Source organism: Etheostoma cragini, chromosome 2 (genome assembly GCF_013103735.1).
Source record: "Etheostoma cragini isolate CJK2018 chromosome 2, CSU_Ecrag_1.0, whole genome shotgun sequence".
NCBI lineage: Eukaryota > Metazoa > Chordata > Actinopteri > Perciformes > Percidae > Etheostoma > Etheostoma cragini.
This window is the reverse complement of record NC_048408.1, coordinates 15,655,222-15,670,660: the sequence shown is the minus strand read 5'-3', so window position 1 is coordinate 15,670,660 and position 15,439 is coordinate 15,655,222. Positions and strand designations below refer to the sequence as shown.

General features: G+C 41.6%; 1 protein-coding gene across 1 annotated transcript; it reads left to right on the top strand.

The window, feature by feature from the left end:
* The first annotated feature begins 205 nt into the window (after positions 1-205).
* On the top strand, positions 206-11,043 carry lcorl (ligand dependent nuclear receptor corepressor-like). Its single transcript, XM_034858623.1, has 8 exons — positions 206-456; positions 1,441-1,506; positions 3,233-3,324; positions 3,518-3,644; positions 5,305-5,529; positions 5,656-5,728; positions 6,679-8,548; positions 8,651-11,043. Exons 1-7 carry the CDS (start codon positions 363-365, stop codon positions 7,727-7,729), a joined length of 1,728 nt encoding a protein of 575 aa, XP_034714514.1. The 5' UTR covers positions 206-362; the 3' UTR covers positions 7,730-8,548; positions 8,651-11,043.
* The last annotated feature ends 4,396 nt before the right edge of the window (positions 11,044-15,439 follow it).

The following is a 15,439-nucleotide window of genomic DNA, read 5'->3' as shown; positions in this document are numbered from 1 at the left end:
CACACACACAGGTATCAGCCAATGGGGTGTTTACATGTTACTGCAGGTCCCATGGGTGACCAACAGGAGATTATAATCCACATCATCATTATAAAGTCATTGACATTAGGATATGGGACACTTATAAGACTATATTATCTATCGCTATATCTATAGCCCGCGATCATGTATTTGGGAGGCTTTTAACAGCTAATCAGTTTTATCTGTGAGACCAAATTCAGGGCGCAAATGTTTCATGATCAAACAAATGTCCCTCTAGCGGTGGGCTGAGACTGTGACAGTTTAGTGCTGCGGCGGTGAACCGTTCAGCCGCTTCTTCCTGTCGTTCAGACAGAGGGAGAGAGAGGGGGGAAGGACGCACAATGGCGACCGTGCGGTGCCCCAATTGCACGGCCGAAAGGAGAGGGTTTCGGCGGGAACTTGATTCTTGGCGACACAAACTGATACACTGCGTTGGTATGATCCGACGACTTGCAGCCTCATATTTTGTAAAAGAAAATCAACGAGTTACAAAGTGATTTCGCCCGATAGCTGAGGGATCGCTCCCCCTAGCTATGTAAGATTGCTAGCGTTAGCTAACGCTAGCTAACCAATAGCTAGCTATTAGCCTGGAACCATAGGTGACCAGTGTTAGCGGTTAAATTAAACTGGCAGGCTAGCTCATATTTACCAGCTGGCTAGCCCTTTGAGTTGGCTCATTTTCTTTGTCCCTCTGAGCTAGCTTGCTACTCGCCTGTGGTAGCTCTATCCGATTGCGGTATAAGACTGACGACATTGTTCATGCTGCATTAATGAGTATCATATGTTGAGTAGGTAACTGATTGTAACGTTTGCTAAATTTGTTTATTGACATCTATGTTAACAATGCTAATGCACTGCTAACATGCTATGCTAACATAACGCTGTTTATTGTTTTTGGGGGAGGGGATTGTTGCTACGTTTGGGCTGCTAGTGTCAGTGCAATATGAGTAAAGCATACAGTTAAGAGGTCTCGGGTAACGGTTTTCCTCGCACCGATGCTGTTTTGAACTCAGTTTTTTTTGCTACAGAAGCCGGGAAACTTAGGCTAACGTTAGCTCACACGAAGAAGCGTTGTTTCTTCTGATTTGTAGCTTTTAAGTATCGTTACAGTGACATTAAACTCAGAATTCAAAAAAAAATGCTTATGTTACTGCTTCTCACGAATCCTATTTATTACTTGTGTAGTTTGCCAAATGATTATATGGACTGTATTAAACATTGCTGGTGTTTGTGACAGCTGGCTATAGCAGGGCTTTTTGTTTTGTCACAATCTGTTTTCACAGAATCTTTGTTGTAGTTTGGTAACAAGTATAAAAATGGGTAGACCCTACATCACTAAAATGTCAAATATTACTTCTATCATGCATATGTTGTTCAAATCAGCACTGAAGGATTGTTTTTGTTTACTTTGTCTTATAGGGTTTGAAAGCATTCTGGAGGGAATCTATGGCCCGCTGCTGCTGAGGGACCTCGATTTATTTGATGGTGGGTTTTTGTGTGTACAAGTTGCGACCACTTTGTGTAATCAGAGACCTATTTTGTCATTCCTCTGTCTCCTAATACCTTCTGACTTCTCAATCTTCTGTAGCACTCAGTTTCAAGAACATTTTGTTCCCCCAAAATGTCTAGTCGTCTAGTTTCTCTTTTGTAACTGCAGTCTTCTTCACAGAAATTCAGGTTCACAATAAACCAAACAAAAACAATAAAAACAGACATGTCTATAGTCTTCTCTGAACAAATAGCTGAAGAAAACATGGTATCAAACTTAAACCCTTGCAAAAAACAACACTGCCAGTACATTAAACACCGGTCCTTGTTTGTCCCTGGTTAAAGATTATAAATTACTATTTTTTTGTATTTGTAAGGGCATAAGCATACATAGCATTGATTCATTTAGATTGGATGTGACTGACCATAGTGAAAACACATGTGTGGGGGACAGCCCAATATGTTGGCCTGTATGTGATTGCCCACTGTGGCATTAACATTATTTGGGGTAATTTGGTCCCTAATAGTTGTCATTAACCTATTTCTTGTTACTACTTATAGCCATAACAAAAATCTGATTTTGTCTACTCTCTTTTATTAGGTACTCAGTCAAAATGCATAAAAGGTACGGATAATGTATATTAATTGTAATGTAAAATCTGAAATGAATTGCTAATCGAATCACCGCTAATTTGATTCCTATCAAGTCTGCTTTGAAATGTAGTGTATTTGTTCATTTTAACTTTGTCTGTTCCATCTGACAGGGGTAGATATACACCTTAAGTATTCACTATTCAGATCTTCTATCTCCATTAGCTTGCAGCTTGCTATCACAGGCCAGTAGCACTAGCAGCCAAAAGACAAAGCTTGCTTAACACAATCTGTTGTCTCAATGCAATCAGCAGTGCCATCTGGAGTTTAAGTGAGGCTAGACAGGAACATAACCAGATGATGTGTAATAGAGACCTGGCAGCTATGATGACTTTCCTCTATGGGAACTTGGAACACAATGTTTGAGTGACATTTATTTATTTGCCTGTTTATTTTCTGATAGTTGAATTTTAAGAGTCCTGATCCAGTCATGTTTTACAAATATCGGCCAAAGTTTGCCTTGTGTGATTGTAATAGCATGTATTGATGGCAGCTAGGTGTGGGCAAAATAGATACAATATTTATTAATTATTGTGTACATATTTTTATAATTCAATAAATATATGGATATACTATGCTATAGATATATATATATAGATATATATATATAGATATATATATATGCTATAGAAAAAATATTATAACCATTCCCATTAATCCAATATGTTCATAAAGTAGTTCTGCTCTTTGATTTGCAACATTTCCCACAATCATTGACTACAGCCAGAGATGTTAAGAATAGTTGACATTAGTCAAGTCATCAAGTCATATAGTAAAAGAACCAAAAGATCCAGCAGACTTGGGTTCATAAATCGTCCAGCAAAATCTTGCCTGAAGCGTGTCTATTGTCTTGCAGTACATATTGTCATATTAGGGTTGAACGTATGACAATATAGAGTCAGATCATAAGATGATAGAATTTTGCCCGCAGTATGTAAAGTGTTCTTTGGCATAACATTGGTATGATGACATGTGGAAACCATTCCTGCGTTGAGACAAAAGTAGGGGACTGTTTGATACTTAACGTACCTGTGTTTATTAATGCGTGATTATGTGTTATTGTGGCTATCAGACTGTGAACCTGAAGAAGTGGATGACTGGTCTCCAGAAACAAGTTGCTCTCAATGTTCATTCTGCAGCCTCCCTCTGGACAAACTCAGCAGTGTAAGGATTGTTCTAGTCAAAATAATCCACAAATAGTGTTTGTATTTTGCCTTTAAACAAGCACATTTAAGTTATCCATAGCTGTTTACTGCTAGAATAATTGTTTTAATGTAAGATATAGCTTTTCATAGTAGTATATACTATACTGATGATGATAAAAACGGTAAAGTATCTTCTATTTTCTTTCTTGTAGGATCAAGTACCTGCAGCCACGTCGCCCCTCTCTTCCCCCTCTGACTACTCTCCCTGTCATGCTCCAACCCTCTCTGTGAGCAGCCAATCAGCGCACAGGTTCCTCCAAGCTGTGTTTAACAAGAAAGGTGAGTCAGATGTCTTTCTGCCTTGTGGAGAATGGGTTAAAATGTGTTAACTTACAATGCACTAGAGCTCCTGTCAAAGGCGCACAACTATCAGCTTTTGCCTTGTAGTTATTCAGTTGCTATCTAAATAGAAGAATTGGCAGGAACAATAAAAAATAAACTAAATCAGCATGAATTGAAACACTTTGACTTGTCTTCTTTGAAAGGCCCCAGATGTCTTTGGTATTCTGGCATAAGGACTTGCTTCTAGAGATGTGAACAAATAGTTGATGAAACATTGCTACCCTTGCTAGTCAGCCCCAGAAATACTGGTCGGTTAAACGTATTATCTCTTATAACAATCCCAAAATTAGTTTGAACAATGTTTAACCCGATAGATAAAATTGTTCTGTAATTAAGACTGTTCTCTGAGTGTTATTACTTAAAGACTAGTCTATCGACAACGTTTCACTTATGGCATAATTCCGGTGCTGTTAGAGGTTCCGCCGGATTTCCCCCATTTTCGGCGGGATGTCCCACACCTTGCGCTTTCTTTGTGTTGGCATTCTGAACTCTGATTGATTTCTGAGGACTATGTTTAACTGCTCCTCAGATCTCTGGAGGGTAAATCCAGGCAGCTAGCTAGCCTATCTGTCTGAGTTTTCTCTTGCGGCGGGACCGTTGTTCCGGCCTACGCTTAGCATGATGATTGTGATTGGTTTTAAGAAATTCCAATATACCAGAGCACCTTTTCTCCTATCCTGAAATGTTGTGTGGACTAGCCAAACCGTCCCCCGCAACGCTGTGGAGGAAGGTCTGGCAATGCAAGGTTACTTTTATGGCCTATTTCCATTAATTCCATTAATGCTTCCATTAAACTGCCTTGATCTGACACGACACACACACACACACACACACACACACACAACGCGAAGGTGTGTTGCCTTTATTTCTCGACATGTGGCCCTTGCCCCACCCACAAGACACATTTAGTTTCAAAAGAAGAATGGAGGCAGCAAAAAAAAAAAACGCCATCTAAACAATTTAATCATGGCTGGTTTGTTCAGGACACCCCCGTCTTTCGCTAGCAATGTTGACGCAGTGATTTGTGATGATTCTCTCCGACCAATCGGTAGTCAGCAAGTTTTCACGGCACCTTTTGGTATCGCTTCAGCTCGCTTGGAGCCTTGATTGAGGTGGTACTAAAAAAAAGTACTTGTTAGCAGGTACCAGGGACTTTTTTCGTAATGCAAAACCAAAAAGTCGAGGAGGTACCATGCAGTGGAAAACGCCATTAGATTAGTGGACTAGTCTTAATTTAAATTTATGTTTAAACGTCAGTCAAATGAGTTGTCTGTAACATCCCTACACCATCCCATTTTGCTATGCAGATAGTTTCAGTTTTATGGGATGATGTTTGAGATATCCTTCTCTGATGTTACTGCTGCCACACTAATACCTGGTGAATTGAATTTCATTTGTGTAAACGTTACGTTTTGATTTATCTTTTCACACACAATGTCTTATTCCTCTGGATAATCCAGACCTTGTGTTTAACGGTTTATCATGGGACAATCTTTACCAGAGACTCATTATAGCATAGCATAACATTAGAAATCTGGTGGTTAAGTCTAATCCAGTCTTTTTCTAACTTCTGTTGCACCTGTGACGTCTTCACTAGATGTCTCTCCAGGCTGTGATTCCAACATCCCTCGGGTTGCCCAGGAGCTAATGAAGAAGATGATACATCAGTTTGCCTTGGAGTATGCGTCCAAGTGCCTACTCCACAGTAGTACAAATGGTGTTACAACAAAGACCTCATCACCTTTGTCAGAAACATCAGACGCCCCTCTGGACCTCACAGTGAGCCGAACTGCGGAGGATAAAGAGAGTCAAAGTGACCCAGGTAATAAATGAATGTTTCCAGCTTCCAAAGTTTTAAGACTGTTACATTGATGCCCACTGAAGGTACCAAACCACTGGAACTGGAACTCAAACCCTAACCAGTTCAAATGAATTCTTCTTGTAACAGATGGCGTGCTCGACCTCTCCAACAGGACCTCGGCCTGCTCAACAACTTCATCGTCTAATCACAAGGCCTCAGGGTAAGAGTTTTTATCTTTTTCTTGGATTGCCTCTGCCTACAAATGTTAGTGGTATGTGGCCTTGGGGCAAAATGCACAAGCCAGCCCCATCATTACAATTAGTTAAAACTGAGGGTTCTTCTTCAACACAATAATACAGTTATATGACCTAGGCCTTTTTGTCCAAACCAAGTTTTTCTAAAACATTACTTTGCATGTGAGTAAATCCCCAATTATAACGGAGTTCAGCAGTTTACTGCATTTTCTTTTAGGTGTACAGCATGGCTAAGATTGGAATTGTTGTATTGCTGTCGTTTTTACCGGCGCTGCTTAATTTAGGTGAGCTACTTAACACCTCTGGCCTGAATAATGCACACGTCTTAGTCTGGCAGTGTGTCAGGTCAGTTTATTGATAGTCATCATGAAGCGCTAGCTTTTGTTTGGTGTTTTGGTTCTTTGGGGTTGACTCTTTTATCTCTTGAGCGGTAACGTCACAGCAATGGCACCGTATTATAACATTTGCCAGCAGCTCAGGATTGTACAATAAGGAGAACATTGCAGTACCTCATAACGATTTTACCTCCCTTTTTACTGATCCAGTTATGAGTTTGATTATTCAACCTTCAAGCATGTAAGACTCTCACTGAAGGATATCACAAAACTACAAGGGTTGTGTGTGTGAGCGCCAATGTAACCACAGCCATTCACAGACTGTCCCACCTGGACGTGAAGAGGCTTTGCCACACACAAAGAATATGCGTGTGTGCGTGTGTGTGAGACACACACACACAGCAGCAGTGTGTGAGAACAGACAGAAATGAAACATAACAGTCACAGTGATGTTACCAACACAAGGCATAAAGGAGTGGACCCCTCGTTCTGACCCCCTCCCACCCCCACCCCCCCTGTCCCCTATGCCAAAATCAAACACCCTCCATCCTGACCCTGCTGTTTGGTCCTCCCATCCCTAGGAGGCAGCGCAGGCAGAAGGAGGAGTACATTGAGAGGAGCTTGGAGCTTTCTGAGGGGTTGCTGTCCAAGGCCTTGAAGGATATACGTTCAGGGAGGCTGCAGGAGCAGCGGGCCGCATTGCTTTATGGAATTCCCATTCACACCCTGCAACAAGGTCTGGACGGCTGGGCTGAGGGAAGGCGGGGGATGCTGCATCAACTTGCACCAGGAATCAGGGATGAAGTCACATCATACAATGTGATGTCATCAATGTTGGGTGGTGAAGCCCGTCTTGTTCTGCAGAAGGTGGCGGCGTGGGCGGAGAGGGCAGAAATTGGAGGAGCCGCAGACGAGAACGAAGACTTGAGTTTCCCTTCGAGCTCTCCTACCATTTATCAGCCGGGTGGTCTACAGAAAACCCTCCCCCACTCTTTTTTCCAGCTCAGGGATGCTCTCCAGCCCCCACCAAGCCCCACTTCCAGTCTGGAGCCGCTCACGTCCCTGCGTATTCCTCAGGTCCGTTCCATGTCTGACCATAACAGGCCGATCCCAGCTGAGAATGGCAGCATGGCTGAAAACCTATTTCAACGTACCTCATCAATGGAAGGCGCCGCCAGTTCGTCGACAGCTACTGGGAGACCGTCCCTCTTCAAACTCAGACCGCCTTTCTTACAACACGGCTGTCCAGGCAGTGCCGACCAGTCACCTCATCGCTTGGGAACACGCGGGTCCTCACTGGATGATTCAGAAGACGGTGGCCGGGATAAAGACAAGCAACCAAGAAAGAAACGTGGGAGATACCGCCAGTATGACCACGAACTGTTGGAGGAGGCCATCACCATGGTAATGGCTGGGCGCATGAGTGTGTCCAAGGCCCAGGGGGTTTATGGGGTGCCCCACAGCACACTGGAATACAAAGTCAAAGAGCGTACTGGAACTCTTAAGAACCCACCCAAGAAGAAATCTGCCAACTTTTGTTCATCCAATTCCAACTCGTCTTGTTCTGGTACCATGACCGGTTCCGCTAACTCAGGGACTCTTTCCTCAGCTGCTGGCGCAAAGATGTTCTAGACAACAAAACGCCTCTAGAACTCCTCAAAACTTGAACTCATCACCTCTGACAAGATACATGTTTTCTGGAGACACTTGTTTAAACACAACACATGCCTTTACAAAACATATGGACATTGATATTCAGGTCTTTTAACTATGTGTCTGTAATGTGATAATCATACTTTTAGCTGTATTTCTCTTGCTTATTCCTGGGCTTTCTTAAAGCAGCTACAGGGTACAGCATTTTTTTAGGAGGCAGTGGTGCTCATTGCAGCTTTTGTTCACAGTGGCGAAACTGCGAAACTCAACAAACACCTCATAGCTGAATTTTTTATCACTAAACTTAAAATATCTTAAAGGATATGTTTTGTGGCATATTATCTGTTTAGGGTTATGTACAAATCCCACAGAAAGACCAAAACAGACTTTCATCCTGCTAACATATATTGTCTGTGTGGCCAGAGCCTGATATATTGAAATTCTCAGGGGCCATGTGTTGTTTTTTAACTGTTTATTTTGAGGTTACAAATCTGCACAAAGGGTGTTAACAAAGCGTGGTTTTTGGCCTAAACTTTTATCAGGTATGACTGAAACTTTATTGCTTTTTTTCCACTACTTTTTAAATTTAAAATATTCTTGTGCCTCTGTTTTGCAGGCGTGCAGTAGATTGTAAACACAGTAATTTTTGGATGACAATGAAGGTCTATGGCACAGAGGTATACGCTGTATCAGTCTGTGGCTACAACAAAGATACTTTTAAGGATAAATCAGTTGTTGGTTTTGGTCTCTTAAGGGGATTTGTTGGTAATAACAGTATACAAAAATAACCTTCAGAAGGTTAATAATACATTTTATTTATAATGCCCTTTACATTTCACAAGGAAATCTCAAAGGGCTAAATTATATAGACATGAAAACAAAGTTAATAACCTTCAGAAGGTTATTAACTTTGTTTTCATGTCTATATAATTTGGTTGTTTTCAAAGAGAAAACCTGACTTTGATTGGTACCCACTAGATGCCCAGGATTAAGTATGAAACCTCTTAAAACTAAGAAAGAAAGTGTGACTCTCATGTTTGCTAGCTGTTAGGTTATTCAGGTTTGATTCAATTGATAAAGCTCCTTAAAGGAGCGTTGATGATTGTCATTTGCAGTTTTCTATCTCTCTCTGGGTATTTTACCTAGGCTACTGAAGTGACTTAGAGCCATTTTAACAGATTTGAAACTCATTGCTATTGAGACACCTCTACAAACAGGGAGATTGTACAGTATAAACTGCTGTGGTGGCTACGTCTTTACTATGAGTTTTTGTTGAAGAGATTAGATTAAGAAAGCGATTTTGTGTCCACATAGTTCTCTTTATTTGTGCAAGCTAGTCTGAACATTGTATTGAGTGTAGTTGGAATGCATCTCTGCAGCATGTTTTAAAGTGTGCACTGATAAGCTTGGGAAATGTAAGTTATTTCATATGTGTACTGTTTGTAAAATATGTTTTTTATTATCACAGATATTTACTAATTCTGCTACTTTAGCTGTATTACTGTAAACCTCATACATGACTGCTGCTTAAATCTTTACTTTTCTCTGGCACAAAGAGGCGTAGCTACAACAAAGAAGCCTATTTCAACTAATTCCAAGATGACATGCATTGTAATGTCTGAAACCTAAAGGACAGGTTAGGATTTAGTGCATGGATAGGGCTAAATGTTATTGATGGTTGATCGCGAATGCTACTGAAGGTTACAGTAGTTTTTGGTTTGACTTGATTCAGTGCAAGGCTTAGAGGCTTCTTTGTTTGTGTCTGGGGAAATGCTAAATGTTGCCTCTGAGATGGGCCTATTTCAATTAACAGTGCTACTACCAAAGCAGCAGTTCAGGGTTACCCACATGAAGCTGCTTCAATTTGTTTTGCTGTGATGTCTGCCTGCCTGCCTGCCAGTCTTTTTCTCTCTCTCTCTCTCTCTCGCTCTCTCTCTCGCTCTCTCTCTCTCTCACCTTGTTGCCACATATACCTCTGAACTTTAGCTGCCTAAGTATCGGGTTACACATCAAGGCCTCTGTGTTGATACTGCTGGGGTATTAGCTAAGGAACGCTTGTGAGCTGGTTGTCTCTCAAGGAACAACAAATAGGTGTAAATGTATTGCCGTCAACAGCGCTTTAACTTCTTTTAGTAAGTTATTATACAGTCAGTCAGCCGTTTAGTTGTGAACGATTTCTTTTCAGAATATCTGCCATGTTCTTAGCTTGCACCAGAAGGCAGAGATTCTTGGTGTATTTGTCCTTGTTGGTTATTTTTTATCTGTTTGTAATTTTAAGGCTAATTGTAAAAAAAAAATGTAAAGCCTCGTTTGGTTAGATTGTTTGGCATTTTAACCTTTGTAACTTTGGAAATTATACAAATGTACTGATGTCTCCACTCCTGAATGTCTCCACTCTTATCAGTACACAGTGCCTGTGTCTGGGGCCACAGCATAGTGCAGCATGATGTTTTTACTCTGGGAATTATCTGCTATTTATATCAAAGAACCAGTTTGTAAACATGCCTAAACACCTCTTTAGAAATAGAAAAATTATTTCATTGCATAAGTTGAATTGCAGTATATTCTTGAATACTTCAAGCTTAAGGCTTTTGTTTGTGAACTGCTGGCAAATCTTTGAAATTACTTAACAGAAATCTGCTCTTTATGCATACATTAATTATTGCACTATGATTTATAAGAAGCTTTTTTTATTGCAGAAACAGTTTGTGTTGTTGCTGCATACTTATTTATTGATTGTGCTTCAGAATTTTATTAGTTTGTTTGTTGTAGTTCTTAATTTGTAATCGAGCACTTTGATGCAATGTGAAATGTGTATGTGTGTGTGCATGAACGCTTTTAAATGTTAGCCCATATAATTTATTTAGTTCTACAATGACAGACCTTGACTATTGTGGTTGTTTAGTGCTTACGTTGAACTGAAATTATTTAAGTGATTTACAAAAAAAATAATTTAAACGATTATTACAAACAACACTACAGAATGTAACACTTCTACTGCATAGAGTCCAGTTAATCCCTGAGAAGGGCTAGAAATTCTTTCCATTATCAAAACTCTTAAGCAAATCTAATATTAAAATAAATTACTGTTTTATAGTGAAACAAATAACTCACATGATCTGATTTAACTTTTCATTTGAACAATACCATGTTTTTTTTTTGAGTTGTTAGGTTTGTTGGTTGAAGTGCTGTTAAACATTTTGGTTTAAGCGTTCTACAATCGTTCCTTCTGCTTTCAGCAGAATGTTATTGTTTGCCTTCAGCAACTCATCAATAAAACACTTCTCTAATCATTTGCCTGTCATAATTACTAACATAATTGTTTGTTTCTGGGTCTAGCAAATTAACAGTTTAATAGGAACTTTTTTGTTACTGTTTTCAGGGAACTGCTTTTTCATGCTGTTTGACAAACCCCGGCAATGCCAGCATGATAAAATAGTAATCTGTGAATGTGGCAAAAGGCATTCCCAATGGGTTTCAAAATGTTTCTCTTGTAAGTATTTTGTCTAGCGTGGATTTTTAATGAAGATGTTATTCTAATGATGTTAGCAAATCCAGACGATGCAGTGGGCTGCAATTTGCTACAAACATCTCTTATAATACAGCAATCATAAAAACATGGAAAATGAATCCATGTAAGAAGGTTAATAATTGTTTACTTGTATGCATGAAGAAATTTGGAGTGCTGTGAATAGCTGTCTTCCAGCTCCATGTCTTTTTGTCAGGTTGTCATTGTAAGAACCGATTGTTAATGACTTGCTTCATAAAATAAAAATTTGACTTTGCAGCTACAATCCAAAAATGACTGCCTGATTAAACAGACTGGAGGTTTATAGACTATATACATGCGGATAAGGTGGAAATCATATACCATACCATGATTGAGTTATACAAAACAATGTTCATGATAGTGTTGCTTAAAACATAATCAGACGTGGTTTGTTTGTGTGAGTACGTATTTTAAGATGGACTCCGCTATAAGTAAAACTCCAATCTTTATTTTTGCCTCTAGCTCCCTGCTGCTGTCATTTATGGAAGAATCGGGCGATCTGGGACGGCGAGGGACTAAGTGTCGCCAGGCTTCTCCATTGGGTGCTGTTCTCAACGCGCTCTGCCCAGCACACCATTCCTTACTATACCAGATTCTGAAGCTGGCACGTCAGGAAAAATTACTGTTCCTAAATCACAGACCTGTAGATCAAATTGAATCTCATTGCGGTCATTGTGGCGTAAACCCACAGGATATCGTTATCTCTAATGCCGTCTCAATTAGTGAATGTAAAGCCAGCAACAGCCCATACTACCCTTTAATCAATTGTGATCATCAAGGTCATGGCAGCACAGTGTATCATCCAGGAGATCCCAAATCCAATTGTAGCATCCATCACTATCCTTTGACAGACTGTAAAAGTGACACTCCTCTGGGCTCAAGCTACTGCTGTGTGCAAAGGTGCAGGACGGAAACCTACACTGTTTTTTGTCCCAAGAGGCTGCACTGCATTTCCTGCCAAAGCCTTGCTGGAGGTCGTATCAACGACATAGTGTGTGCATTTGCATCCTCTCCTTCTTTATCCAAATCCCATTCACGATGCCCTCCCTCCTCTAGTTTATGCCCTTCCTCTTGTCCCTGTTATCTAAACCATGCCTGTCTGACACAGGTTAGAAATACAAAAGAAAGAGGGGTTGGAGATGGGGATCCTCCTTGTCCTGTACTAACTAGAGAGCAGAGCCCCTCTCCTCCTCCTCTGTCCCCTATACCCTTAGACATCAATAAGAAAACTGATGAAAAGCCACCCTCCCTCCTTCACCATAAACAAGAGGAGGGAGCTGACCGAATGGTAAAAGATGGTCTTGTGAAGGCCAGCCACCACGAAGCAGAGGTGGATACAACTACAGAAGTGGAGCAAGAATGTAGGACCCTCAGAAGTAGTCAGGCTGAGCGGCACCCAAGTGGGACTTCATTGCAAGATGTTGTGGATCGCTTCAGCGAGAAACTGGAGACAATAAGGCCTATAGAGAAGGACCCACCTCTGGTTGCCAAAGCTGTTAATGTCTCTGAAAAGGAGCAGCCACAGTGTCCCTCAACCAGTCAGAACCTGCACTTTCAGGCTGATGCCCATTTGACTGAAATCATCACCACAGTGCTTCATACAGGCAGTGCTAGTGACTACAATCTCAGTGAGTTGTTCAATCGCCAAGACAGCAAAGAGCCCAAGTCACCTAATACCCGCGCCCGACGTCGCCAAGAAGTCCTTACTGCTATAGCAACACCTGCTGATGATGCTTCAACCAGAAGGCAAACCTTACAAATTAAACGGGAGCTTGCCATGTTTGACCAGTCCTACAGTAGGAAAAAGGGACCACTAGCAAAGAGGGCAAGATTGAAAGATAGAAATATTACTGTTTCTACATCACCCACTTCCTCAGATTCAAACCTAGTTGAAGAGGAGTCTAAAAGAGAAATGGAGGTATGTGTTGACCCTGTAGAGAATCAGGGAGTAAGGGAGGGACCACTGAACATTCTCACTGCAGAAAGTAACAGGTACGAAGTAAAAGAGGAAATACAGACCGTTATAGTAACAGAAGAAGTTCAGATCATTAAAGTAGAGGAGAAGGAAAGGGAAATATCCAGCGAGGGAAATGATCTTACACTTGCAATACCGACCCCTGAGCTGCAGAGTAAGTATGGAAAACAAGGCTCAAAGGGTAACAGTGTACAAACACAGGTGTTGACATTGAATGCAACCTCAGCAAAACGGTGTAGCAGTCCCAGTAAAGAAGATGGCATTGGTAGTGGTGCTGGAAGTGATAGGAACCTGGAAGAAGCCCCATTGGGTCAAAGCTCTGACAATAGACCATGTAAAGATTGCTATAGTCCTATTGTAGATGGGCAGAAATGTCAATCACACCATTCTAAGGATGCAAGGAGATCCAGGAGAAATATAGTACCTCCACAGCGCTTCTCCTCCTATGTTACAGAGCCCAGGTTCTACGTTGCATGTTTCTCTGAAAGCATCTTTAACCAGGGAACACAAAAGCACAAGGTTTTGACATCTAGCACCCTAGATGCCTTATCCAGAGATCCAGATGCTGAGGCCACCAAGCTTGAATCAAGGTCCTCACCTGAGCACACATTGATGTTTTCCGTTGAATCAACACATAAAGAACAACATGGACCATACTACACAGAGTCAAAAGGTCTTTCTACAAACCAGGTCTTTCTGCAAACTTTGGCTGACAAAGAGAAGAGTACTGCAAAACAGAGCCCTGACAATAGGACAAATGTCAGCAATTGTGCTGCAAAGCCTTTTGGAAGGCTACGGCCATCTCCAAAAAGACTACTGGACTCAAAGACAGCTTCAAGAAATCCCCCAATCCCATCAAATATGGATGTTGCCATGAAATCTGCTAGCTGTGTTGAGAGCTCTCCTAACTCCCAAGTCCAGTACATTAGTCCAATAAAGCTCATGTTTGTATCACCAGTAAAGGATAAGGAAGGGGTCAGATATAGTCTCAAATCAGCATCTTTGGATTCGAGTGCACAGGAACCCTTTGACCCGTGTGTAGAGTCTTCATGGTCAGGGACACTTAAGAAACCCAAAAGCCAGAGAACTAAGTTGGCTACCTCACCAGCAAGATCTGCTTCTTCACCAGCCAAGTCAGCCCCTTCATCACCCAAGTCAGCCTCTTCCCCAGTCAAGTCAGCCCCTTCATCACCCAAGTCAACCTCTTCCCCAGCCAAGTCAGCCTCTTCCCCAGCCAAGTCAGCCTCTTCCCCAGCCAAGTCAGCCTCTTCCCCAGCCAAGTCAGCCTCTTCCCCAGCCAAGTCAGCCTCTTCCCCAGCCAAGTCAGCCTCTTCCCCAGCCAAGTCAGCCTCTTCCCCAGCCAAGTCAGCCTCTTCCCCAGCCAAGTCTCCATCATCACCTAAGTCAAACTCTTCACCAGCCAAGCCTGCTTTTTCACCCGAGTCAGCTTCATCACCACCTAAAATAGGTTCAAGAAGATCAGGTGAAGGTACTCCAAATAAGCGTGGAGTTGGAGTGGAGAGACAGAAATCATTAGGGGACTCAATATCTTTCCAAGAAACCACTCCAAAAAGGCGTCCGGGCCGGCCAAAGAAGCTGGGACCACAGCTTGAACAAAAGGCAAAGAGGCCAATTGGTCGACCACGCAAGGAGAGGGCTTTGGATTCAGTAATGGGGGCAAAAACTGTAAGTGGAAAATCTGTGGTAGCATCTGACGTTAAGGATAATGTAAACAGGAACCTTAAAATAACAGTAGTTTATGGCCGTTCTAGGAGAAATAAACGAATGGTGTCTGAGGGCTTTGACCAGCTGCAAACAGAGTTCCATGATGCTTGTCAAGCGGTGGGCCTTAAACGTGACTTGGGCATTTTAATGCAAAGCCCTAAGACCAGCTCAGGTAGTATCAAAACAGCCTCAACAGAATTGTCTGAAGAATTCAATTTTGTCAGTCCTGTAAAAGAGTCTGCCCCTCAATCTAGCAGTAACATCAAATGTCAGAAGAGGGATGATTCTGCACCTTCAAGGAAACCAGGTAGACCTGCAAAAGTTAAAATCTCTGGAATTTCAGTCACAGTAACTACCGTGTCACCTAGGCAGCGTAAAATTCAGATAAATAAGGAAAGTAGACGGTCTCCTGAAACACTAATTCATAAGAAGGTAGTCC